A 26,245-nucleotide genomic window follows, 5' to 3' on the forward strand; every position below is an offset into this window, starting at 1 on the left:
GTATAAATTACATAAACAAACGACAACTGCTGTACATCAGATTCCTGACTTAGGACAGGTGCAAACATTTGCAGCGGGATTAAACGTTTTAATGGTACCAAACCTTTTTCTGAAACAATAGCATTACATCACAACATAGAAAAACACAAGATAAAATATCAATTGGCAGGCTTAACTCAATCAAAAAACGTAAATTTATACACTATGAACGAATAATTACATTAGATGTATGTTTCATTATAATACGTTATTCTGATTGGCTAACTAGCTATCTCGTGATATTCCTTGATCAATTGCATTACACAATGCAACTTTTCATTCATGATGACACGAGGTCCCACAATAAAGTGCACAGGTAAATGAAATAAAAACTTGATAAAAGGCGTGTTTTCATGATCCTTTAGGTAAAAATGTAATTATAAGTATTGAATGCTTTTTTTTTGTAACTTTATAGGGTTGTAAAAGCGTTGACCGTGCGCACATTTTTAGTATGAAGCGCTTCCGCGCTTCATACAAAATGTACTTCGGTCAACGCTTTTACACCCCAATAAATTTACAAAAAAGAGCATTCAATTCTTAAATAAATTTGATCTGCGATATCTGAATGCAAATGCACAGTTAATAAAATATTAGAGACAAACATTCGAGGCCAAAAGGCAAACAAACAAGTCTAAACAAAGCCATGGCAAGACACCACTGCGAAATATTTAACCCTTCGAAAATAACCACTTTCGAAAAAAAAAAAACGGTTTTAATAATACAGGTAAATCTTGAAGTTTATGCAAATGTAGTAAGAAGAAGTGAAAATTAGAAGATATTCCAAATAATCAAAGCTTGGATATAGACAAGATCCATATAAATATAAAGTAACAAAAAAGCATTATAAACAGTATCAACAGGTCGAATTAACGAAAATACGATTTGACAGTACTCGCAGTTACTGACAGCTAGTTAAAAGCCAAAAACAATTGATAATAAAAAAAATCGTGCATCAGAGACTAAAATCAACTAAAACACATCACAGGGATTTAGCTCCTATTTTTGCAGGTCTGTTAGGATTACCGAGATCAGTAATGGCTGGATTTCCTTCTGTAAGCTTTTGACCGGCCATTTTACTTAGCCTAGAACAAACATTATCATGGTTAGCTCATTTTATATATAGAAATTACTGTCGAACAGGGTGCACCTGAAATGAAAATGTAACAGAAAAGTGTTTCCTTCTGAAAGTAGAATGTATTGTATAAATGGATAATTAACGATCTTCATGATAATATCGTTTGTTTCTGGAAACTATGACGTTGCTTTCTTTATTGTGTTTTAAGTTGCACACTTGATGACATAATTATATTTGTACATACATGTAAAGACTGCATCTGCCATTTAACATGGTAAGTATATTATCGTCAAATGATATATTTACGTTTTATGTATAATCATAGTACATTGGAAACATACATGTCGGCTGCTATTAAAGGGAGCTACCATTTGATTTTCATGGGGGGGAGGGGGGGGGGGTGGGCTAGGATGAAAAATTTTGTCCTGCATTTTTTTTTTTAGCTGTAATCTCTGTCCTGCTTTTTTATTTTTCACTTTAATCGGTCCTGCATTTTTTTTTTTTTTTTTTAGTTTATCCTGACTTTTTCTTACCTAAATTGTCGTCCTGACTTTTTTTTTTTGCAAGTGTCACATCCTGCCTTTTTTTTACTCAAAACTCCTGTCCTGCCTATTTTTTTCAAATTTCATCCCAGCCCCCCCCCCCCCCCCCCCCCCATAAAAATCAAATGGTAGCTCCCTAATAACAGATCTGGCTATCGTTTCACAAAGAATCGTACGACAATCTTAGATCGTACGTCGTAAGTTTTTGACCGTTTCATAAACAAACGTAAGTTTGATCGTAAACGTAAGTCGTACGATTCTTTGTGAAACGATAGCCTGCATTATAGAATTATAAGAGAAGGATACAGGAGCACCATTCAAACTTACGAGTCGAAAATGAATTTCCAACGCCATGGCAAAAACAAAACACACACACAGACAGACAGTACACAAAACTCAACAATGAATGCAAGAAAATTATACATCTTCTTTTCATTTTCAAGTAGACCATATGATCAATACTTTTCTACATCGTTCTTTATTTAGCCTTTTAACTTCTATAATCTATGCGTCATGGATTAGTCTTTTATACACAAATCGCGTACAAAATTATAAGATAAGTATATATGATGAGTTTTAAACTCGTTTATCTTACGAAATATTGACCAGGACGGAAATGTACATGTAAAAACGGCTAGTAGTGATTTGTTGATTTATGTATCATATTCCCTTTGCTTAGTTTCCTTTTTACCTACTCTGGCATTGGACAAATGTTGGACTCTGGTTTCTTTTGAAATGAAATAATATACCTCGACAAAGCCTCATCTTTTTCCTTTACTAAAACTGCCTTTTCCTCCTTCAACTTCTTGTTCTCTTTGGTAAGAATATCATTTTTGTTACTGACTTCAGTTAAAAAATGATCGTTCTTTTCCAATTTCTCTTTTAAGTCATAAATATCCTCTAATGCGTCAGATTTAGAACCTTTTCTAGAAGCTTTGTCATACTCTACCACACTATCCACATTATCCATTATGGGGATCTGGTTTCATAACTGTGATTTGAAAAAAATATGAGTATCCATGTATATGTATAACAAAGTAAATTACATCGAAACTTATCCAAAAGAAATCAGGAGGTATTCAATGACTATTTACTTAAAATTAGTGCACACTGTACATGTGTTCTTGGAATAAGGTCGATTTAAGGAAACTGGCTTGTCATGTTTTGGATTTTTTGTCAGATTTTCGGAATCCTCTGGTTTTATCCATTTGAATGCTTTAAGAAATTTGCCCGGTGACCCCCATTTTTCTTTTTGAAATTCTTGAACATGTATAATGATAAGCCATCTGTAAAAGTCTTATAAAATTTTAATTACTTTTTAACAGTTTTTGAGAACTTTAACTTGTCAATGATAAAGCAATGAAAAGTCAAGAGAGAATATTTTCCCGCCAAAATTTCAATGACTCATATATCGAAAACAAGCACGGTGACCTATATATTTGTGTTGCTCTTTGGATTCCTTTATTAATTCCTTATCAATATAAACTAGTGTTTTGAAAAGTTAATTACTTTGAAACTAAGAAGCGAACTCCTAACCCGAATAATTCAGTCGTTATATTCCGCTGATCTACGAAGGCTTCATAAACGCCTGAACGTCTTCCTCGATAATGACCGTCAACCGGAAAATTCACACTGCTATGCAATATGGGAAATTTTTATTTAAGTTGGCAGCTAAAGAAGGAGGAGTTCCGGATGTTAATTAATGTTAAATGATGTAAACTGATGTCAATTGATGTTAATTAATTATTATCGGATTTGTGTTAATTGAACACACGTGTTTGGTAAGACAATTACAAGACAGTTGTGCAGACTCATTATCCTGATCGCCACCGATTGGCTCTCTCTCACAGAGAGCAGGCGACGCGGCCAATGATCATAAGGAGTTCAAGCCCTCGTGTGGTAGAAAATCGGACACGGAAAGGGCTTGAATTATTCGAGTTAGCGAACTCCATTAAAAAAAGATATGTTAGACAATATGTTTGTTCATTTAACTGAAGACAGAATTAAAACTTTGCAATGTCATACTAGAGCACATGACACATTATAAATATAATTACCAAATTTCTTTGAAAACAAAACGGATCCAATGATCAACATAATAAACCATATCAATTACTATTTATATCTTGAAAGTGAATCTCACATTTTGAAAAGAAAATTAGAAATACTGACCAGTTTGGCGGGGGAAAAGTATGAATGTAAATAGCTAAGATTAGTATTGTTACATGCAAACTGAAAAATGAACCCATAGATTAGAAAAAAAAACATCATACTTGGAAAGAGCATTGGAACACAAAAGTTGAATAAAGAAAAGAGAAAAGAGAATAAATTGAAATAGGGTAGTTTTTACTTATCCTAATTAAAATCAAATCCCTTTATCAAAACGAAACTTACCATATTTGAAAGAAACGCAAATAAACAATCCGGGTGAAATTCTAATATAAAACAAACAGACAAGGAAGTAAAACTATTGTTGTAAATTGTTAACACGGTGTAAATAGGTCCAATCGGTAAAAGTATTCACAACCGATATTTTCAATTTTTGGAGATATTTTTTTTTTATGGTAACGAGCCAGTAAATGTACTACATTCATTGCATTATTTATGTTTGTTTACGATGAGACTTATCAACATGCATAAAAGACTTGATATGTTACTAAAAGTAAACGAGCATCCTTTACTTCAAAAAAAGAATTTTAGTAACTAGGGATTCGGTTATATAAAAATATATATTTTTTGACTAACAGTTGCGAAAATTTGGCGTCTATTAAGCTGTGTGCGAGATGTATTTACTTGCAGCCACGTCTTTTTTTTTTAAAGGAATGTTAATATTTTGATGCTCCAGTAGAGAGTTTTACAATCTTTACAAACTAATAAACACTGACAACAACCCTTTCGACACTCCAAATGCATCCTAATGTAAGTATAAAAGTCTGCCCCTTTCCAACATGCAATTTAAACTTCCTGCGCTTCATCATCTGATAAACTATGAAAACAATATACATGTAATGACTTAAACCCAGTGTGAGACACACACATCTTAAGTGCTTAACGGGGTGTGTACGATTTGTACAAACTTACAAAATTGAAATAAACACAGTTCGGGGTTTGTCAATTCTCTGTCCTTCTGTGTATGCCATGAAGAAGTGACTCGCGTATTGCAGGCCTCTACATTATCATTTTTTCTAACTTGTCGGACAAGTTGCAAGAAAATCAACTAATATTGCATACCAAATTATTAGCCAGGTGTCTAAGGAGACGAATTTGAAGCATCTAAAAATAATTTTTTTTCTATTTATGAAATCACATATGTAAAAATAAACATCCAGTCGCTGTCAATGATTTTCTATAAGAAATTGAAATGATTGGACACAGATTACGAAGAGAACACAATATTCAACACTAACTGCAAGCAATATAGTTTTTGAGTGATTTATATAATAAATAACACAAATTTGACTGCTGCATCCGAATTTGTGACATTTTTATGCCCCACCTACGATAGTAGAGGGGCATTATGTTTTCTGGTCTGTGGCTCTGTTCGTTCGTTCGTCCGTCCGTCCGTCCGTTCGTTCGTTCGTCCCTCTTCAGGTTAAAGTTTTTGGTCGAGGTAGTTTTTGATGAAGTTGAAGTCCAATCAACTTGAAACTTAGTATATATGTTCCTTATTATATGATCTTTCTAATTTTAATGTCAAATTAGAGTTCTGACCCCAATTTCACGGTCCACTTAACATAGAAAATGATAGTGCGAGTGGGGCATCCGTGTACTGGGGACACATTCTTGTTATGTATGTTTTGCTACACATTGTTGTCAATATAATGTGATTTTATATATGATCTTTCTAATTTTAATGTCAAATTAGAGTTCTGACCCCAATTTCACGGTCCACTTAACATAGAAAATGATAGTGCGAGTGGGGCATCCGTGTACTGGGGACACATTCCTGTTATGTATGTTTTGCTACACATTGTTGTCAATATAATGTGATTTTACGCAACTCTCATACAAGTGAGAATGTTAGATAGCTGTAAAACCTTGTTTAATCCCGACCATAAGAAAATACGCATGTACTAAGTCAGTAATATGGCAGTTGTATTTTCATTTTTTAGTCTGTTTGAGCTTTTGGTTTTGTCATTTGTTCTGGGACCTTCTGTCTTGAATTTACTTGTGTTCGGTATTTTTTGTGTTCCTTTTTATTAGAATTCCGCCTTTCATTTATTACAGCGACATGCCACATAAAGACTGATTTTAAATTGTGTAAAATTATAGCATCTATACGCATGGTTCGATTTCGTAAAATTACTTGTTGCACGATAACATCAATATTTGTTCAGAATTAAAGTCATATACAGTAAACATTGTAGATTGTTATTTATAAAGAACAACCCGAATTTCTGTAAAGCCTGTCATTTAATAGATATCAGGGGGAAACTTGATTACAATCGCCACGCACACAATTTTTGCTTGCAGTTGAATGTTAAATATCTTAAACTATTCAATGCCAAAATTCTCTAGCCGGACAATCAACAGTTCTTTCGACTAACACTTTACGTACAGTGTGTATGTGTGTTTCCTATAAATATATATACCAGGAAGTCAACTTTAAACTATGTCAAGTGATAGATATACCAGACATACGTGTACAAATATAGATATATAATTTATGTTATATATTACATATATTGAAAGATTTAGTTCGTTCAACTGTAATTCTCATTTATTGTTAGAAAATGACGGATAAAAGAAAAACTTAGTTTACAGCGTATAAGAAAGACATTAGAACATGTTGAGTTTGGAATATAAATTAAAAAAAACCCATCTAGTACATGATGATGATATCGTTTAGAATATACAAGATTTGGATTGGAACGCAGAATATAAAAGAAAAAAAACATGATTTCTCCAAGATTATTTTTCTCGGAGGAAGTGTTCTAGTGATGTACATTTATCATGGTTTTATTCCAAAATAATCTCGTGTATAACGGGTATACATGTGTTTCAATTCATATTCTTTTCCTTCCGGATTTTTGAATAAAATATTCATGTCCAATGAAATTATAATTTGTATAACATAAGGAAGAATTGGTGCGATTGCTAATAGACTAACAGAAGATGATATAAACCAATATAAGACAATAGCAATCAAAACCAAGGAGTAAACAAAGACTCACAAAACCAAAGGACATTTACATAAACAGTTGTAAATAATAATTAAGAAACAACACGAACTCCACTAAAAAACGGGAGTGAAATCAGGTGCTCCGGATGGGTAAGCATTTCCTGCACCGTATACGGCACCCGTCGTGTTATTTCTTTGTTCAGTTCGGTAATGATAAATCACCCTTGTATACCATTCAAAAAAGAAATCCTTTATTGGATTTATAAGAGTGTTAATAATTGTATTTTGAATGGAAATTCTACAATAATTAAAAAAAGATATTCACTCAAAACATGGACAGTCATTAGACCACGTTCGAGTTGTGTATTTCACCGGGGAAAAAAACCATTTCAGTTAATCTCGCCTTTAAGACGTTAATTATGAAAAAGAGGTCATCACCTTAATTCCTGTACTAAGAAAGTTCATTAAAAGAGGGACGAAAGATACCAAAGGGACAGTCAAACTCATAAATCTAAAACAAACTGACAACGTCATTAAGCGTCTTCGTGATAGTGATTGTGCTGGATTATTCCGTAATTAGGTACCTAATCACAATTTCCAAATAACAAAGAATTTTTGCAATATATAATCATAATTTTTCAACCAATAGCTCAACATAGAAATATAGTAAATATGCCTCTAGGCCTAAATGAACGAATGATGTTCACTCAAACTAAAGTTTTGACAGAGTTGCAACGAACCCGAAAATGGTTTATTTCTTCGAGATTGATAAATAAAAGCCAATTGATTACAATTAGAGTTCCTTCCAGTGCCATTAAAGTTAGTATCGTGTATGACCAGTTCTCGCTGCAAAGATTAGTCGGAGTTGATCAAGGGTCATATTCAGAAAAGAGCTTTGATAAAAGGTTAAAAAATAAATAAATAAGGTTTCAATTATCAGTGGTTAAGCAATTTAGATCCCAATCGTGACAATCCATCTATGAAATATTGTCTTAATGTACACTCTATTCATCATTGAATAACCCTTTTAACAAGATAATATTTTATCCAATTCATGTATAAAATATTGTCTGTTTATAAACAAAATTGCATATGACAAATTGTCCTTCTCTGAACATGATTTCAAAGATACGTAGAAAATATCATGAAACAAAATCATACAATATCGTCTTAGGGCGAATATTCAAACGGACAATACGTTGCTGAACAAGATAACTCGTCATTAAAAAGAAAACAGAACTACCAACTTGAATCAATCGTCATGTACATAGTTTTCTTTACTTAATTATGGTTGAGTATCACGTCTACTGTTCGAAAATAACTAGTAGTTAAATATCGAAAATCACTAGCATGCCAATCAACAGTTCTGCCGATTTACAATTTACGGGCAGTGTTGATGTGATTCATATTATTTCTTTACCAGGATGTCAACTATGAACTATCTTAAGTCACACACAGTGATAGATATACCAGATACACGTGTACAAATATAAGCGTATAACTAATGGTAAATATAATATAGATTGGAGGGATTAGATTTGTTTGACTGTTATTTTTTATTTATTGCGAGAAAATGGATGACAGGTAAAAGAAAGGTGTATTTTACACAATATGAGAGAAATCTACGAAATTATAGAATTTTGAAATATAAAAAACGTCATGTATATGATGTCGATAACATGTATCAGAGATTTTAAGTTGAAGGGATAATTTTAACAATATTTAAAGAGCTTTAAAATATTTTTCTCAGTGATAGTGTTTTAGTGCTAAACATTTTCACTCTATTATGACAGTTTCGTTTCAAAATACATTATTTGGTTAAAGGTATAAATGTATTTCAATGTACGTTCACTTTTTTTAGATTTCCAAATGCTATAATATTCAATTTCAAGGTATTAAGTATAAGCTGTTAAACAATAGGGAGATTTTGCTGTTAAACAATAGGGAGATTTTGTTGTTAAACAATAGGGAGATTTTGTACATTTGTCAATTAGACGACAACTAAGACTTAGTATAGACCAACGGCAGATAATGTTAAATTGTTAATACATGTTCATACTGATCATTATTGATAAAGTATAAACACAGTCGATACCATGCACTTACAAGTGTGTAAATTAAAAGGTAGAAAAATCAGGAGTATTTTTTTTAAATTTACTTCAGCTAAAAACAAATATGTGTAGGGTTTTTTGGGGTTTTGAGGTAGGAAACAAACTTATATTCTTTTTATTATATCTTACTATTTAGAAAATTCTCTAAACTTAAAAGTTGCTTCAGCAATAACGAAAAATATTAGAACTTTAATGGCTTAAAATGTCCTTTTATGTGACCTTTTAATTGAAATGTATTAGGGTAGCCATTAATGCTAATGTTAATAAATGCAAGGAGTTCGAAGCAAATGTTGCCCATGACAAAAAAAGATCGGACTATTCTAAATGTATTTTCTGCATCAAATTTCTACAACATAGTATCAGCAACAACATGAAGCTAGGTGATTTATTTCCCAATATAGGTACATGTATAAAGCTTATGTGTTCTTTCCGTTTTCGCAGCTAAATCTTTTACTGATTAGGTTTCAATATACCCCGTCGTACTGGAGATTGAAAACCACAGAGAAAGCTATCTTCGCACCATTTCTAGACATTTGTCAACTCAATACCAGAATCTATGACAAAAAAGTCGATTTCAAGTTTGAAATTTAAAATTTTCCTCGACTTTGTATCTTGTCTTAGAGAAAGATAAATTCTACTTTGTAAAGGATAACTCTGATTCAAAAAAAAAATCTCTGAAACTGACATTATCAAGATGCTTGATTTCTTGATTGAGAACATATTTGTTACGTTCGGACGACATGTTTTTCAACAGACTATCGGCATTCCAATGGGAATCAATTGTGAACATTTTCTTACCGACATGTTTCTTTATTATTAAGAGGCTGACTTTACACAGAAACTTCTTAGGAAGAAAGATAAGAAATTAGCAATATTCTTTAACTCTATTTTCCGCTATATAGATGATGTTCTTTCACTAAATAATTTAAAATTTGGTGACTATGTTGAACACATCTATCCCATCGAACTAGAGATGAAGGATACAACAGATACGGTTAAGTCAGCCTCATAATTTGACTTATATCTAGAAATTGACAATGAGGGTCGGTTGAATAAAAAACTTTACGACAAAAGAGATGATTTCAATTTCAAATTCCAATTGTGAACTTTCCATTTCTAAGTAGCAACATTCCAGCAGCACCTGCAGATGGGGTGTATATCTCCCAATTGATACGATATTCCTTTGCTTGCATTTCCTATCATGATTTTCTTGATAGAGGGTGGCTGCTGACAAGGAAGCTATTAAACCAAGAGTTCCAAATGGTGAAGTTGAAACCATACCTTCGTAAATTTTACGGACGCCATCACGAGTTGGTTGACCGTTGTGGAATAACCGTTTCACAAATGATATCGGATATGTTCCTTACATCGTACCTACAATCCCCTTCCCTTTCATGAATGTGACTTACCGAGTTCACTATTTACCAGATTTGTTAATAACTGAGCAACACGACGGTAGCCACATGTGGAGCAGGATCTGCTTACCCTTCGGGAGCACCTGAGATCACCCCTAGTTTTTGGTGGGGTTCGTGTTGCTTATTCTTTAGTTTTCTATGTTGTGTCATGTGTACTAGTGTTTTTCTGTTTGTCTTTTTCATTTTTAGCCATGGCGTTGTCATTTTATTTTCGATTTATGAGTTTGACTGCCCCTCTGCTGTCTTTCGTCCCTCTTTTGCAGCAATTTACCAACTTCACTTGTGTATGGAACAAACGTTTCTCAACTAATACGACATTCTAGAGCTTGCAGTTGCTACTCAAACTCGCAACTCAAAAAAGTCTACTTACAAATCGGTGACTAAAAATAAATAATGAAGGATCCTGGTTTTTGTCGACGTGTCACGTGCTATAATGTTTCTTTATGGTCGTATGTCATTTGACTTGCCTCAGTCATTATGCATTCTGCAATCAGGCTTTTGAATTTTGAACTTTTGGTATGACTGGTGCAGGAAATCTTGAGGTGAAATTCGTATATAATTTGGTTTTACAGTGTTGTGTATCCTTTTATTTATATTAACTTCATTAATTTTACTGTTAAATAAGTGTATACTATATACGGTATGTACTATCAACGACAAAAACCTTATTTATTGAGGTCAATGTCGAATGTACTAATATACTACATCATTTTGTTGGCATCTTTGTTAGATTTATTTGTTTGTTTGTTTGAGTTATTTGGTTAGTCGTATTCTATGTCTGTTATATTTTCACACAGTGTTGACTGGTGGATCCCGATTATTTTCACATTAAAAGAGGGGCGAAAGATACCAGAGGAACAGTCAAACTAATAAATCGAAAATAGACTGAAATCGCTATGGCTTAAAATGAAAGAGACAAACAGACAAATTAATTTGTAATAATAGAAAAGCAAAATATACGGGGTATCAATCCATGACACAAACCCAGTTCATGTACAACATGTGAAAAAGACACAAAAATCTTGTAAAGCGCTTTTATTTAGGCCTTCAACACCGAGCAAAACACGCTTATCTCACTGTAAGTTTAATACGGCTCCGAGCATTGGCTTAGTCGGAATTATTTGCGAACACAATTAAGATAGACTTTGTAAGACGTAAAACCTCCTAATCAGGGAAAGTAAAAAAGAACAAACTTTAAAGTAATACAAGACCACACAATTTACTCCATGAATAGATGAGTGTCATATTTTGAAGTTAGATGGTCGTGGTCACGAACCTTATAACCGTTCAGAGCTTCACCACAGATGTGACTACAAACACGCAACTTAATCTGTGTCATGATTTCGTTAGTCATTGGTAATTATGGGTCATTATAATCTTTAAAATTACTAATGTTTTCGATCCATATAACTCACAAATTCTGAAACTTTGTTTTCACCTCTGTACAGATTGTTTGTACTCCCCACCATCACACTAGATGTAGTAACACAGTTCTCATGGTGTGTAAATTTAGTATGGCTTAGTGCAGATGCGGATATATTAGATTGACATGTATTGTTTTAGTGATAAAGTTCTAAAAGTCAGCGTAGGGAACAGACGTCACATGGCATGTCCATACTTCGACTTCTGTTTTGGGAAGATGATATTTGACAGTACAATTTTCTATAACTAATACTCTGGATAAGAAATTATGACATTGTCTTGCCCATAGGTATTTTTTTTTATGAAAAAAGGGCACCCAAGATATTTGCACTGATGTGATTGCAGAAACATTACACATTTTGGAGAGCTCACACTTTCAATATTTTTTACCATAGATCTTTTCTAAAATGAATTGATTCACATGTTGGTGATGCCGATAACATTCCTATCTTTTTATCTGGTATCTGTTTTGCCCATTCCTGATCTATGGTAATTTATATTTTTAACTCATCATCCTCGCGCTAGTCTATGATTAGAAATGGTCGCGTTGGCAATCGTACGACATCTCATTATTTTAGTACAAATAACAATATCATTTAATGTGAATATCATTGTATTTTGAAAATCAAAAATAGAGCAGAAACAACTGGATACCTTACTAGAGAGTTGTCTTTTTTTTATAAAATATGTTTCTGTCTCAAACATCTTCAAATTACAGTGTTTAGTGTCAATATTTTGCAATATCATTGGTACCGTTAATGAAACTAGAATTTATAAATAATTCCTTGTTATTAAAACCAGACTATGTATATTTAAATAAGGTAGTTTTAAATGTTATCTCGTCTCATTGACATATACCCGGCGTGCCATTTCATACGAATTTCTAAAAGTTTAGAAAATAAAATTGGTATTTTTGTCAGCAAACTAACAGATAAGTTGCAAATGAAAGAGGATAAATATAAAGGCAACAGTAGTATACCGCTGTTCGAAATTCATTCAATCGATTGAGAAAAAAACAAATTCGGGTCACAAACTAAAACTGAGGGAAACACATCAAAAATAAGAGGAGAACAACGACACAACAGAAACACTAAAATGCAACACACACAGAAACGAACTATAATATAACAATGGCAATTTTCCTGACTTGGTACAGGACATTTTAAGAAAAATTGGTGGATTGAACCTGGTTTTTCGGGACTAGCCAAACCTCCCACTTATTAACACCTTTATCCTATAGTAACAGCTTCATAATTTGGTCATCATATAGAGTTTTATTTATTCAACATATTTGAAAGAAGAGATGATTCAAAGAAACTCTTCTTGGCTTTTTATTGTGTAGCGCTATTCTAGGAACTCTTCTGTTGTTGCTTATAAAAAAATATTATCTCCTGATAAGATATCAATGTCCATGATTACTACGAGTATATTCTATCGTCGAAGTCACAATTGTTTAATTTTTTCTCGGTTAAGACCTCACCGATATACCCATGAAACACCCATGTTTGCAAGGTATGACAACAAGAACAAATGCCCATACTGGAACATAAACTGGTATATCTTACAGTTGTTATGTTTTGTTTTGTTTTGTTTTTACTTTTTTAGGGAAGGGGAGATGTTTTGAAATTTAGCGTGGCTCGGACTTATTGTCTAACAGTGTATAATGCCACCTTGTTATATCCTTTCTGTCTTTTTGAAGAAAAGGAAAATTCACTTTAATGATTTTATTTCCCCATGCATCTACAATATTTTTTAAATGAAGAACATCGATGGCAGTGTCAAAATCTCTATGGACAAACTCTCTGAAAAAAACACAACAATATCAAGTAAGAGACACATAAACATAACTAAAATCTAAATCTTAAATCAAGATCACATGGCATATGTATAGGTTAGAAAATATTTGTCAATTATAAGGAACATACACAGGTATTGTCTTGCACTCTTATCTGCTAATCTTCTGATCAAATAAGACTATATTTTTGTTCCCTTTTAGCGATCAAGAAGAATAATTGATTCAAGTCAAGTCTGCCACATATATGTGAGCTTGTCCATTATTGTAGAAGTCCTGAATTGATTATACATATCAGATTGAAAGTAGAACAGCCACACATGATTCCAAATTGGTAATAACTAAAATCTAATATAAATTTATTATAATGTTTACAATATCATCAACCACATATGGAGTAGGATCTGCTTACCCTTTAGGGGCACCTGCGATCACCCCCAGTTTTTGTGCGGTTTTTGTTGCTTTTGCTTTAGTTTCTTGTTGTGTCTTGTGTAAATTATTTGTCTGTTTGTCTTTTTCTTTCTTAACCAGGGCGTTATCAGTTCATTTTCGATATATGAGTGACATTTTCGATCTATGAGTTTGACTGTCCCTCTGGTATCTTTCGCCACTCTTCCTTAAGATGCAAGTTGTATGAAGACATTTATTATATTTTTCTTCAAATATCGTATTTAATCAGCTCGATCTATTATTAGATTAATACTAATTGAGGAATACAGCATCGTTTATATAAAAATATTCACTTAAATCATATAAATTTTATACGGAATATGTGAAACCTGCCATTCTAGAGTTCTTCCATGAGAAAGTATTCGAACCGTTTGAATATTTTGTTTCTCATAGTTTTTGTCTTTTTTTCTCGAATATGTCCAAAAAAGAGAGTTGATTTGAACAGCTTTGTTGCTGCAAAATTCTTACAAATTTGACGAGACAATTGCTGGTCAATTGCTAGTTTAAGAGAGTCCAAATTGCCGATTTGTTAGTAATTATATAATTGAATAATAAATATAAACCAAAATGTTAATTTGGTAAAATTTTATCTTAATAATCATTGTATTTAATGCAATTTTCTATTAAGGATTGTGAGTAAGATAATCAGGTAAAGTAGCTTATATGTCTTTAAGAGTAACGATATCATGAATGTTGGTGACTTGACGTCAACAATTTGGATTAAATAGAAGAGGACAGAGTTTAGTCTTAAATTTAACACTTCTTCATCAATATTTAGAAAGAAATTGATATTATGAAGCAAAACAAGACAAGATAAATACTCTTAAAATTGGTACGAAATCCACGATTACTGATATCATTGGGCAACTTTCTGATACAGATGCTAAATAAAGGCAACAGTAGTATACCGCTGTTCAAAACTCGTAAATCCATGGACAAAACACAAAATCGGGATAACAAACTAAAACTGAGGGAAATGCATTAAATATAAAAGGAGAACAACGACACAACATTTAAATGTAACACACACAGAAACGGACTAAGCATTAGACAAAATCCTATGAGAATTAAAATCCAACAAACTCGACATCGTCTGTACCACATGGAATCGGATTATTTTAGTTATACATAGTTATTACAATTAGGGATAAGATATTTGTCCAAATTTATACAGGGTTATTTTCAAGACATGCATCTTTTGTTGCATGTAATGCCAGGTAATAGTAACCTGTTTTTTACCTGTCCTGAAGTTTTCGTCATGTATGAGTTGTAGTTATATAGTTTTTTTTTAGGGAAATAGAATATTTCCAACTAAAAGCTAAACGAAGGCTTACACCTACTCGTGGATACTCGCATATGTAGTCAATACTATTTGCAAGACACCGCCCTCCATACCAAGTCCATAAACCGTCACGTGCAACTGCCACACAGGCAGTGGCTTCAGAAGGACTACCAATTATACTCTCTGAAATAATTAACCAACTAATTATTTCGCACTTTATCTTGAATAACACAATAAATGGAAGGATATATTTTTAGTAAATCTACTTTTTGTTTGAAGCCAATGTTTTGATAAATAAAAATTGAAAATGTTATGTGCCCATCCCTTATAAATCATCTGGATCCGTTTATGAACATATTCATACAAGTCATGAACAAAGGAATGTAATAAATATTCTGAACTATAATGTTGCCTTAAACATTGTTAAATGAAAATTCATAGTTTCTATGTTGTTTAAATGTTCATATATTAATATTAATCCCGTTTTCATATTGACACTTTAAACTACTAAATAGATGAAGGTTGTGTTCAATATTTATTCAAGTGCCATTAAACCCAAAGTCTGCTCTGATAACTGTCTTTAGATCTTTAAAAAGATTAATCATATACTTTTTTTACTCTGTAACGCATATCGGTGATAATTTTATTTTAAAATTCCACTGCAATTGATGATTATTTGCTAATTGTGTTACGTTGTCAATAACTATCATCTTTTACAGATTAAATCTATACTATTAAACGAGAAGACCTCATTTTGGGTGTCGCTTCTCTTCCTTCCACAATAAATCAATCATCATGCCTCTATGTCCTATAGGTTAAATGCATAGTCGCATTTGTCATCCATTCTTATGATTATTCAGATTGAGTTATTTTGGGAGAAAAACGACAAAAAAGGAGTCCGGATATGATTCCGTCATCGGACTGCCTTTTAGTCATAGATAAGACTTCCGGTTTTAAAGATGCACAAATACAACCAATCGTATGATAGATAACAAAAATGAAAAATAAATAAGCCAATCAGAGTGTTCTCCATATTATGGTGTTTAGATCGCAAGAACCACAACTATTATACCTCCTTATAGAGGACAATTATTTTTCGCGTTTATCTACATGTAAACTACGATTATACTACTTTAATATATAGACTCTCTGTTTTCTTTGAAATGTTTACTATTTAAGGGGCCATACCAGTTGTATATATATTAAAATAAGTAAAACATTTGACACAAGTTCAACCAATCGTATGATGGATAACAAAAATGGAAAAAAAATAAGCCATTCAGAGCGTTCTCAATATCATGGTGTTTAGATCGCAAGAATCACAACTATTATATCTCCTTAGAGAGGACAATTATTTTTCGCGTTTCATATCATGGTGTTTAGTTCGCAAGAACCACAACTATCATACCTCCTTAGAGAAGACAATTATTTTTCGCGTTTATCTACATGTAAACTACGATTATACTACTTTAATATATAGAGACTGTCTGTATTCTGTCAGGGACTTTCTATGTTAGTATGTTAGTATGTTAGTATAGAAAGTCGGCCCTGATTCTGTCTGCTGTTTTCTTTGAAATTTTTACTATTTAAGGGGTCATACCACTTGCATATATATTAAAATAAGTAAAACATGCTCAACTTCATCTAAAACTACCTCGACCAAAAACTTTAACCTGAAGCGGGACAGACACGGACGAACGAACGAACGGATGTACAGACTAGAAAACATAATGCCCATAAATGGGGCATAACAATTTATTGTTGAAAGGGAAAATAGTGATTTGGCAAAAATGAAAGTAAGGTAGAGATTAGAAGTAGGCAGGACCTTTTTCGGGGCGTCGGGATCGGGTGTTTTTAAGCTCGGGATTTGGGGATTGATCCTTACGGGATCCGGGAATATATTTTTCGATTTCGGGATTTCGAGATATGCATTTCTTTAAATTCTGCATCTCGGGATTTCATGGTTTTAAGCCCGGGATTTCGGGATCACGACCCGTCCGACCACCCCTCAAATTAGCCTTAGTCATTTATACATGATTCATATCCTACCATTGGCATGTTAATAAGGCTCTCAAAAGAAAAAGAAAACACTGATGGATTGTCCTAGAATACATTTTATTAGACTAATAATGGTCTATATATAAGCAGTTACATTTATTTCATGTTTGAAACGGTGCAAATTGTTAATTTGATTTGACTTTTACCAAAAGAAGCATTGTAGCAAAGGAGAAGAATAATTGTGGTCTGAGGCCAGACACACGAAAATAATTGAATTTAACAGAAAGGAAACAAATATTGGACTTTGGAAAAAGGGAGAGGGCTTTTGATACCTTTTATGAAATTCTCCATACATAATATCTTTTACAAAAATCATCCTACAACAGTCTACAAGCTGTATATGCCCGCGATTTCGCGGGTGTGTTCTAGTAATAAATTAAAATAATTCAAACATAATCAGATATCAGACATAAGTTTGTGATATAGATTTTGCAATCAATTTTAAATAAAGGCAACAGTAGTATACCGCTGTTCGAAAGTCATAAATCCATTGAGAGAAAACAAATCCGGGATACAAACCAAAACTAAGGGATACACATCAATCATAAGAGGAAAACAACGAAACAACAGAAACACTGAAGTAGTATGAAAAAAACATAAGACAATGCAAGACAAACAGTACCGAACTATAAGATAACAACTGCCATTTTCCTGACTTGGTACATGTCATTTAAGAAATATGGTAGGTTAAACCTGGTTTTGTGGCTGGCCTAACTTCGCGTATTTAGTGCAATGTTAAATGTAACACTATAGTGACAACTTTACATGACAGGACTACAGTAGTATTTGGCTCCAATTATAAAATTAAATGTAACAAGATGAAAAATGTTTTAAGTTGACTTAGTCTCGATGTTGTCAACCTAGGCAATATCCTTCATCATAAATTAGTTCAATCGAAAATACCTCCTTATTTCAAAGACCAGTCTGTACCAATAATTTCTTATACCTATACCAAACCTATTGCAACTAAAATTTTCAATTACAAACGCGTTTTGCAGAATCTCGATATTGACGACTTCAAGTCTAAACCTCCTGATTGCACTTGTGCTAGTTCCCAATTCACATATAGTCCTGATGGCCACGTTATTACCGGTGACCTTAACATTGTTAATAACACTTCTCTACGAAATGTGTTATCGAAAGGTCCGAAATATCGTGAGCCTAAATCCATCAATTGGAAATACAACTTTAAAATTTTGATGGACTCAGTTGAGAAATTATGCCAGGCAATGGGCTAAACGTGAAAAGGAAGACGTAGACACTCTATCCGAATGGATTAATGCAGTGAGGTCGTTAATACAAATCAGAATTAAGAAACTGAATGGGTCTATCAATGCCCATGCTACGTCAATCTTTAAAGACCCAAATGTTGCTAAACACTTATCCGACCTCCATGATAAATATGTCATTAATTGCTTGATAAACGAATTAGGTATAGACAATTCACTTGGAAACTCAACATATACCCTCACGACACTTACCAAAGAGGAAATCCTGGATAATCATAGGTCTGTTCTTTGTTCCTTTGTTATTTCAACCAAAGATGAAGAACTGGATCTTCCATCACTGTATTGGATACCTAAACTACATAAGTGTCCTTACAAACAACGATATATTGCTGGGTCTTCCAAGTGCTCCACGAAACCTCTTTCTAAATTATTAACATCTATTTTATCAGCAATCAAAGACGGGCTTCAAAGTTATTGTGAAACTGCTCTATTCTAGAGGTGGCGTGAATCAGATGTGGATACTTAAAAATTCCAAAGATCTTTTAGAGTACATACAATCTAACTCTCTTTCATCTTGTAACAGTATTAAAACATTTGACTTTTCTACTCTGTACACAAGTATTCCACATTCCAAACTAAAAGACAAATTGAAAGAGTTGGTATTACTTTGCTTCATAAAAAAGAATGACCATCGTAGATACAAGTATCTTGTCTTAGGGAGGGATAAATCATACTTTGTAAAGAATCACTCTGATTCAAACAAAAAATTCTCTGAAACCGATGCTTGATTTTTTGATTGACAACATATTTGTAACGTTCGGAGGACGTGTTTTTCAACAGACTGTCGGCATCCCAATGGGAACAAACTGTGCCCCTCTACTTGCCAACTTGTTTCTTTATTATTATGAGGCTGACTTCATGCAGGAACTTCTTAGGAAGAAAGATAAGAAGTTAGCAATATCCTTTAACTCTACTTTCCGCTATATAGATGACGTTCTTTCAATAAACAATTCAAAATTTGGTGACTATGTGGAACGCATCTATCCCATCGAATTGGAGATAAAGGATACTACAGATACAGTTAAGTCGGCTTCATATCTTGACTTACATCTAGAAACTTTACGACAAAAGAGATGATTTCAGCTTTCCAATTGTGAACTTTCCATTTCTAAGTAGCAACATTCCAGCAGCACCTGCATACGGGGTATATATCTCCCAATTGATACGATATTCCCGTGCTTGCATTTCTTATCATGATTTTCTTGATAGAGGGTTACTGCTCACAAAGAAGCTATTAAACCAAGAGTTCCAAATGGTGAAGTTGAAATCATCCCTTCGTAAATTTTACGGACGCCATCACGAGTTGGTTGACCGTTATGGAATAACCGTTTCACAAATGATATCGGATATGTTCCTTACGTCGTAACTACAATCCCCTTCCCTCTCATGAATGTGACCTACCGAATTAGACTATTTACCGGATTTGTAATCACATAAGCAACACGACGGGTGCAACATGTGGAGCAGGATCTGCTTACCCTTCGGGAACACCTGAGATCACCCCTAGTTTTTGGTGGGGTTCGTGTTGTTTATTCTTTAGTTTTCTATGTTGTGTCATGTGTACTATTGTTTTTCTGTTTGTCTCTTTCATTTTTAGCCATGGCGTTGTCAGTTTGTTTTAGATTTATGAGTTTGACTGTTCCCTTGGTATCTTTCGTACCTCTTTTAGGACATGCTAGAAAGTCAAACGAACTATTTTTGTCAAAGTTTTATTCTAAATCGTCGATTTTAACATCCAAAATAGGTCACGATAAGAGATTTTGGCAAAATTTGACAAAATCTGCCGAATTTCAACCAAATTCAGGACCAAGAAACATGGAGCGCAGGCGTCGACAAACTAAATATTCAAATTAGACAAGTAAAATGACTTTAAAAACATTATTTTAAAAGATCTTTGTTGTCAACGTATGCACTCTATGTTTCCCGTTCACAAATCGAGGGAGATTTACCCATTTTCGATGACTATTTCGTGGAAATTTAAAAAAGTACTAATTGTGACGTCATAAATGAAAAGCAGGAACGTAAATTTTCAACAAAAGGGCTTATTTCCTATCTAGTCACTGTATTAGCTATGATTCATTGTGATATTGGTCAATGAATCCTAATTTGAAATTCAAGCTAAAAAAGGGGGCCATTTTAGGACCTTACCTAATCTACTCCTTTAGTTTACCTGGCAACGCGTAGCGGGTAGTTGCGACAGTAAAACTACCGAATGACGTCCGCAAAGCTTCAAATACAATACAGTTATCTCTATTCTAATGCAAAACAAATTCACATTTCAATTTCAATCATTATTTCAGTGTAAAATTTTCATTTAAGAAAACTCCGCGAAAAGCTGTTATCTTCTTTGGTCCCTACACTAGGTGACGTCATATGTATGCTTCCGGCGTCAAACATAAACACCGTGCGTTTTTTGACTTCTGTGCCGCTTCAGAATGTAATAAAATATAATAAAAAGATTTTTAGGTGCAACATGTGAATTTTTTTTATTATTATTGTAGAAACTACATGTCAACACATTCAGCAGTTCAAAATGTCGGCTTCCTTAGTTATAGACAAGGAGATAGAAAATTTTACGCTAACTGTCATCCAATCAGAACCATTGATACAAAATAATTGCATCAGAATATACATATTTGTGAATGGAGATGAGTTAAGACATATAGGTATACAGAACAATGCAGCAAAATGATGTGTAAGAACAAATATGAATTGTACTATTTTAATCTGGAATACCACATCATAAGCCTGCTATCGAGAATGAGTTAAGTCAATACGAATGTCGATCAAAGTTTCGACCCTTAGGTCAAATAATCTTGTTCACTGTTGTGTTGAGATGTTGACTAAAATTTATTACGCTCTAAAAAATTTCATAACTGAAAAAATATTTACTTTGACCCTTTCACAAAAATATACAAATTTCAAAAAACTTGAACCACACACTATTTCGGAAATTTTTTATTGGATATATAGTAGTGACAACACTCATTCGATCTCGATATAATATTTTTTTAACAATAGTACGTAACTGAATTGTCTGAGGATTTTACAGAGTAATTTCCCTGTAGTTTTTTGTACCACCTTAGTTATGATGAAAAGTCAAATGTACCTTTTCCGAATGGGAGATCATATGAACTATTTTCTATGTCAAATGTGTATAATCCATCCTGGTCGATATCATTTGCACCGGTCCACACTAATCTATAGCCTGTAAGAAAATTTGAGTTTGAAAGAGTTCATAAAAAAACCAGATATTGAAAAAAAATATAAACAAAAGTACGTGTGTATGGTCGCATCTATCTCTTTATCACTAATTATTTTCGTAATGGCTTTGAATCAAGTGTTTTCGTACTATAAAAATTTCGTATCTCTGCCATTTCCTTCAATGCATGTCAGTTTTTTAGTTTATATTTGTGAATCAGTGATATTTTGATCAACCTCGGTATTGGAGATTTTTCAAAAACAAAAATGAATAATTCGACAAGGGATAGATCCGTCTTACTGCCCAATTATGAATTTTTAAATGTTTAATATTTATACTGTTCAAATCACCACCAAAACAAATATACAGGTAGAATATATAATAATACCTTGGTGATAATATTGATTCAAACAAACATTTATAACAATACATTGAAACGTGGATATTTTTAGTTATACTTTGTTTACTTGCAGGTTTTTTTTTAATTTTTCAACATACGTTTTTCAATATGAGATTAATTAACCAACGGTGGGATTATTTTCTGCAAATAGTTGTCTAGTTATTAATATCTGTTTATCATGAAATGCGTTGCCATGAAATACAGTAAAAGTTGACATTAATTAAAAAAGAGAGCCATGAATAAAAATGTTTGCAATTTATTTGACCAAAGGTATACATCTAAATATGCATATACATGTACCTCATGGAATATTTATATGTACCACTTCGCATTTTCCGTAGGTTATATATGTTTGCCGGACGGAAGGTTTACATGTATATGTATACCTTCCGTCCGGTACAAAATGGCAAACATATAGAACTTCCGTAAAATGCGAAGTGGTACATATAAATATTCCATAAGGTACGAAATTGCACACATATAAAGCTTCAGTGAGATACAAAATGGTATACATTTAAATATTTCATGAGGTACAAAATGGCATACATATAAATATTCCTTAAGGTGCGAAATAGTCATCGTACGAAATAGTAAGGGTACAAATTAGTCATCGTACGAAATAGTCAGGATACGAAATGGTTTGTGTAATTGTACGTAAGGGGGAACGCACTGGTTCAGGTACGAAATGCCTATAATTCAAGAACTTACACAAATACGCAAAAACAAGTACTTAGCAATATAAAACTCAATTTCAACTAATTAATTTGTCTTATCTTAAGCAATTTCTATTAGATTGTCATCTGTTGTTTAAATGAGGACAATTTGTACTGTGAACAACGTTTAAAAGAACATGTGATGCAATGATTTGAAATACTATATTACTGCGAAAATATTAAAATTGTTTTACATGATATTGAAATAGATGTTCCTGTATCATTCGAATAACTATATCTACGAAACATGTGACAATAAATGTCTCTGGAATGATGTTTATTCAAAAATCAAAAACTTAAGGCAAACATTAAACAGCTGATAAAACCAAATCGGATTATCATGTTATATATGTTTTTATAAAATCAACTTTTTTAATATTTCACAAGGATTTCAACACTTCAATACTTGTTAAGTATAGTTTTTTATGTCCATTTGGTCGAAACAGTCCTCCAGTATTTAACTTTTTTATAATTGATAGTACCTCATTCCTAATGGTGAATGAACTTTTAGGCAACAGAAGGTAGAAATGTTAAAATCTCACAGACCTTTCTTACATTTGCTTCATTGGTATGTAAAATCAGATAAGTCCAAATCTAATCAAGCAAAGTATGCCTTTATATTTTTACAGTTCGGGTTGGGGCTTTTTTTTTTTTTTTGGCTTGTTAGAGAGCTGTCTACATATTCAATTATATCTATATTTTTATTTCTTTTACTGTACCTTATCCTTTTATTGTTTTACAGTTAAAATATTAAAGCATGCAAACCAAGAAATTAAATTACTTGCTTGCAAACTTTTTTTTGTTTGGTTGTTTGCTCAGGCATTGCAATTAAAATTGACACCTACATTCAATCGAGAAGTGGAGTAACAGTTTTTAACTATATAAAAAAGAGTTGATCGGACAATGGATATCATACTGGAAACAATTTTGATATTCATTGACCAATTAAAACTTTGTGTATAGTAAACAGACTTTTATACTCCACCTACCCATTGAACTTATGTGTCAATCTTAATTACAACGTCTGAGCAAACAACCACACAAAGTTGGCAAGCAAGGCATTTGAACTCTTGGTTTGCATGCTTTATTATTTTAACTGTAATTAGAGTTCTTATATCTTGTCATCTAGAACACAGTTATCACATATTAAATTATTCTTCATAAATTTGTGGATCTATTTATGACATTTTTTTATAAAACTTGACGGATAAGATTCGTTATGACATTTTTTTGTTATATGTGAAAACGGATTGAGTTTGATCACACGAGTGTGTAATTTGTTTTACATATAACAGTTTTAGTTTTTATATTCCGTAATTACTGAATAACGTTATTTGAAAAGAATTAATGTAACACTTCAACCTACTAAAATTAAATTCATTTCTAACAGCATCGGCTTCTTCTTCAGTGTTCGGTCTCCACAGATAGGCACCTGATGTATTGGCACAAATCAACTGTAATTTAGTAAGAAAATTTAGGAAATTTTGTTAACCGTGTTCGAAAATTTAAAAACGATCCTGGTACATGTAAACGTATCGATCCTTTAAATAAACGTTAAAAATTCAACACTGTCATTAGATTATTGAACCATATTAATTTTGTTCAGTACATTAAAAGCAAACTAAATATTATTGTTATATTTATATACTCATTCATGGATCTATAATCTCACGACACTTGTACATTGCCATAGCACAAGTTTTTTCTTTGAATGTTGGTTTTGTACTGATTGGTAATTGAGTCTTAGATGAATAATTTTTTTTATTAGATATTAGTGGATTTGAACTAGCTTTCAGTTACTGCGAGTATCTCAGATTTGTCCCTACCTAGTCACGTCCATTCTGTCTAGTATTTCTATTTGTATCCATCTGATTTGTAAATCCTTTTAAACTGATTTTTATAATTCGTTCTTATGTTGCACTGTTACACTTCTGTCCCAGGTTAGAAAGTGGTTGGGATCCCGCTAACATGTTTCATCCCGCCACACTCTGTGTGTATTACATGTACCAAATAAGGAGCCTGTAATTCAGGGGTTGTGTCGTTTGTTGATGTGTTACAATATTTGTTTTTCGTTTATTTTTTGTACATAAATTAGGCCGTTAGTGATCCCGTTCGAATTGTTTAACATTTGTCATTTCGGGGGACCTTTAACAGCTGACTATGTGGTATGGGCTTTGCTCATTGTGGAAGTCCGGACGGTGACTTATAATTGTTAATTTCTTTGTCATTTGGTCTCTTGTGGAGAGTTGTCACATTGGCAATCATATCACATCTTCCATTTTATATTGTCTACATATTTTCGGTTTTGCTAATGTAAATAGCCTGTTGTTTTATCTACATCGTGAGTGCAATTTTAAGTCTTATTTATTTCAACTTCGTTCAACATAATGAAAAGCGTCAAATGCTTTTTAAATATAAAAGATTGACTCTTGTTTGTATACCTCAATTAACCAGCTTTCAACAACGTACTGTGACATAATCATGATCACTTCGCGTTTACTTATACTCTAAGAATTGGAAGTTAATATTCTTCGTATAATTATCGGGTACTACAGTCTTTTATTACACTTCCAATGTAATTGGAACGAATAACATTACTTAAGTCAGGGATTGAGAATTCTGTAATGTCACTTGATAAATACATCAAACATATCTGTATTGTTATCTTATAATCTACTTTCAGAATAAACAATGTATATTATACGGTACACGGTTTTTGATTTTTGTTTGTTTTCAAAGTATCGGACTAATTTTAGCAAATACTGGTTAATAAACATACTCACCCGAGCATTAACCCAATTGTTTTTTGATCCACCATGGAAATAACAATTAGTACTAGTTACTGTGCTTGGTAATAACCTGAACCCCGCTGGACAAGTTTCCGAAACACATGGCACTACTAATATTTAAAACAAATGCGTTATTTTTTCAACAATCGCAATTATAACATAAAACCATAAAGCTATGTCGTAGTTACAATAACCATCATCAAATGTTGCATAACGTCATCTAAATCTTAATTCAAACATTGAAGAGTTATAAAGTATGAAAAATTATATAGGTAAATAATCAAATTATACAGAACAATGCCATTTTTTGTGTGTAATAAACTTAAAGAAGCTTAATGGAAAATTTGTTTTTAATCCAAAACAAAATACTGACCTCCGTGTACAAAATATTTCAAACGGTATTATGGATAATGCAAACTGATTGCTTTCATAATATTCAAATATTTTTGTTAAAGATATAGGATAGATCTCAAATTGATAAATAATACTACAAAATATGTTAAATTATACTGCTGACTTTAGGCATTTCATTGATTATTGTTTT

The 26,245-nt window shown here is 32.6% G+C and overlaps 1 protein-coding gene and 2 long non-coding RNA genes across 3 annotated transcripts in view; 1 reads left to right on the forward strand and 2 right to left on the reverse strand.

The window, feature by feature from the left end:
- LOC143041959 (uncharacterized) overlaps positions 1-26,245 on the forward strand; it is a 189,929-nt gene that overhangs the window by 43,687 nt on the left and 119,997 nt on the right. The gene's annotated exons all lie outside the window — the stretch shown is intronic.
- On the reverse strand, positions 1,004-4,114 carry LOC143041957 (uncharacterized). The gene is made up of 3 exons (XM_076214135.1): positions 4,051-4,114; positions 2,406-2,647; positions 1,004-1,121 (listed from the first exon to the last, which is right to left on the reverse strand). The coding sequence occupies exons 2-3, from the start codon at positions 2,624-2,626 to the stop codon at positions 1,019-1,021; spliced, it is 324 nt and encodes a 107-aa protein (XP_076070250.1). The 5' UTR covers positions 2,627-2,647; positions 4,051-4,114; the 3' UTR covers positions 1,004-1,018.
- Positions 21,588-25,801, reverse strand: LOC143043289 (uncharacterized). Its single transcript, XR_012968293.1, has 3 exons — positions 25,696-25,801; positions 24,279-24,366; positions 21,588-21,805 (listed from the first exon to the last, which is right to left on the reverse strand). It is a non-coding gene; the product is annotated as an uncharacterized LOC143043289 (long non-coding RNA).

Source organism: Mytilus galloprovincialis, chromosome 8, assembly GCF_965363235.1.
Source record: "Mytilus galloprovincialis chromosome 8, xbMytGall1.hap1.1, whole genome shotgun sequence".
Taxonomy (NCBI): Eukaryota; Metazoa; Mollusca; class Bivalvia; order Mytilida; family Mytilidae; genus Mytilus; species Mytilus galloprovincialis.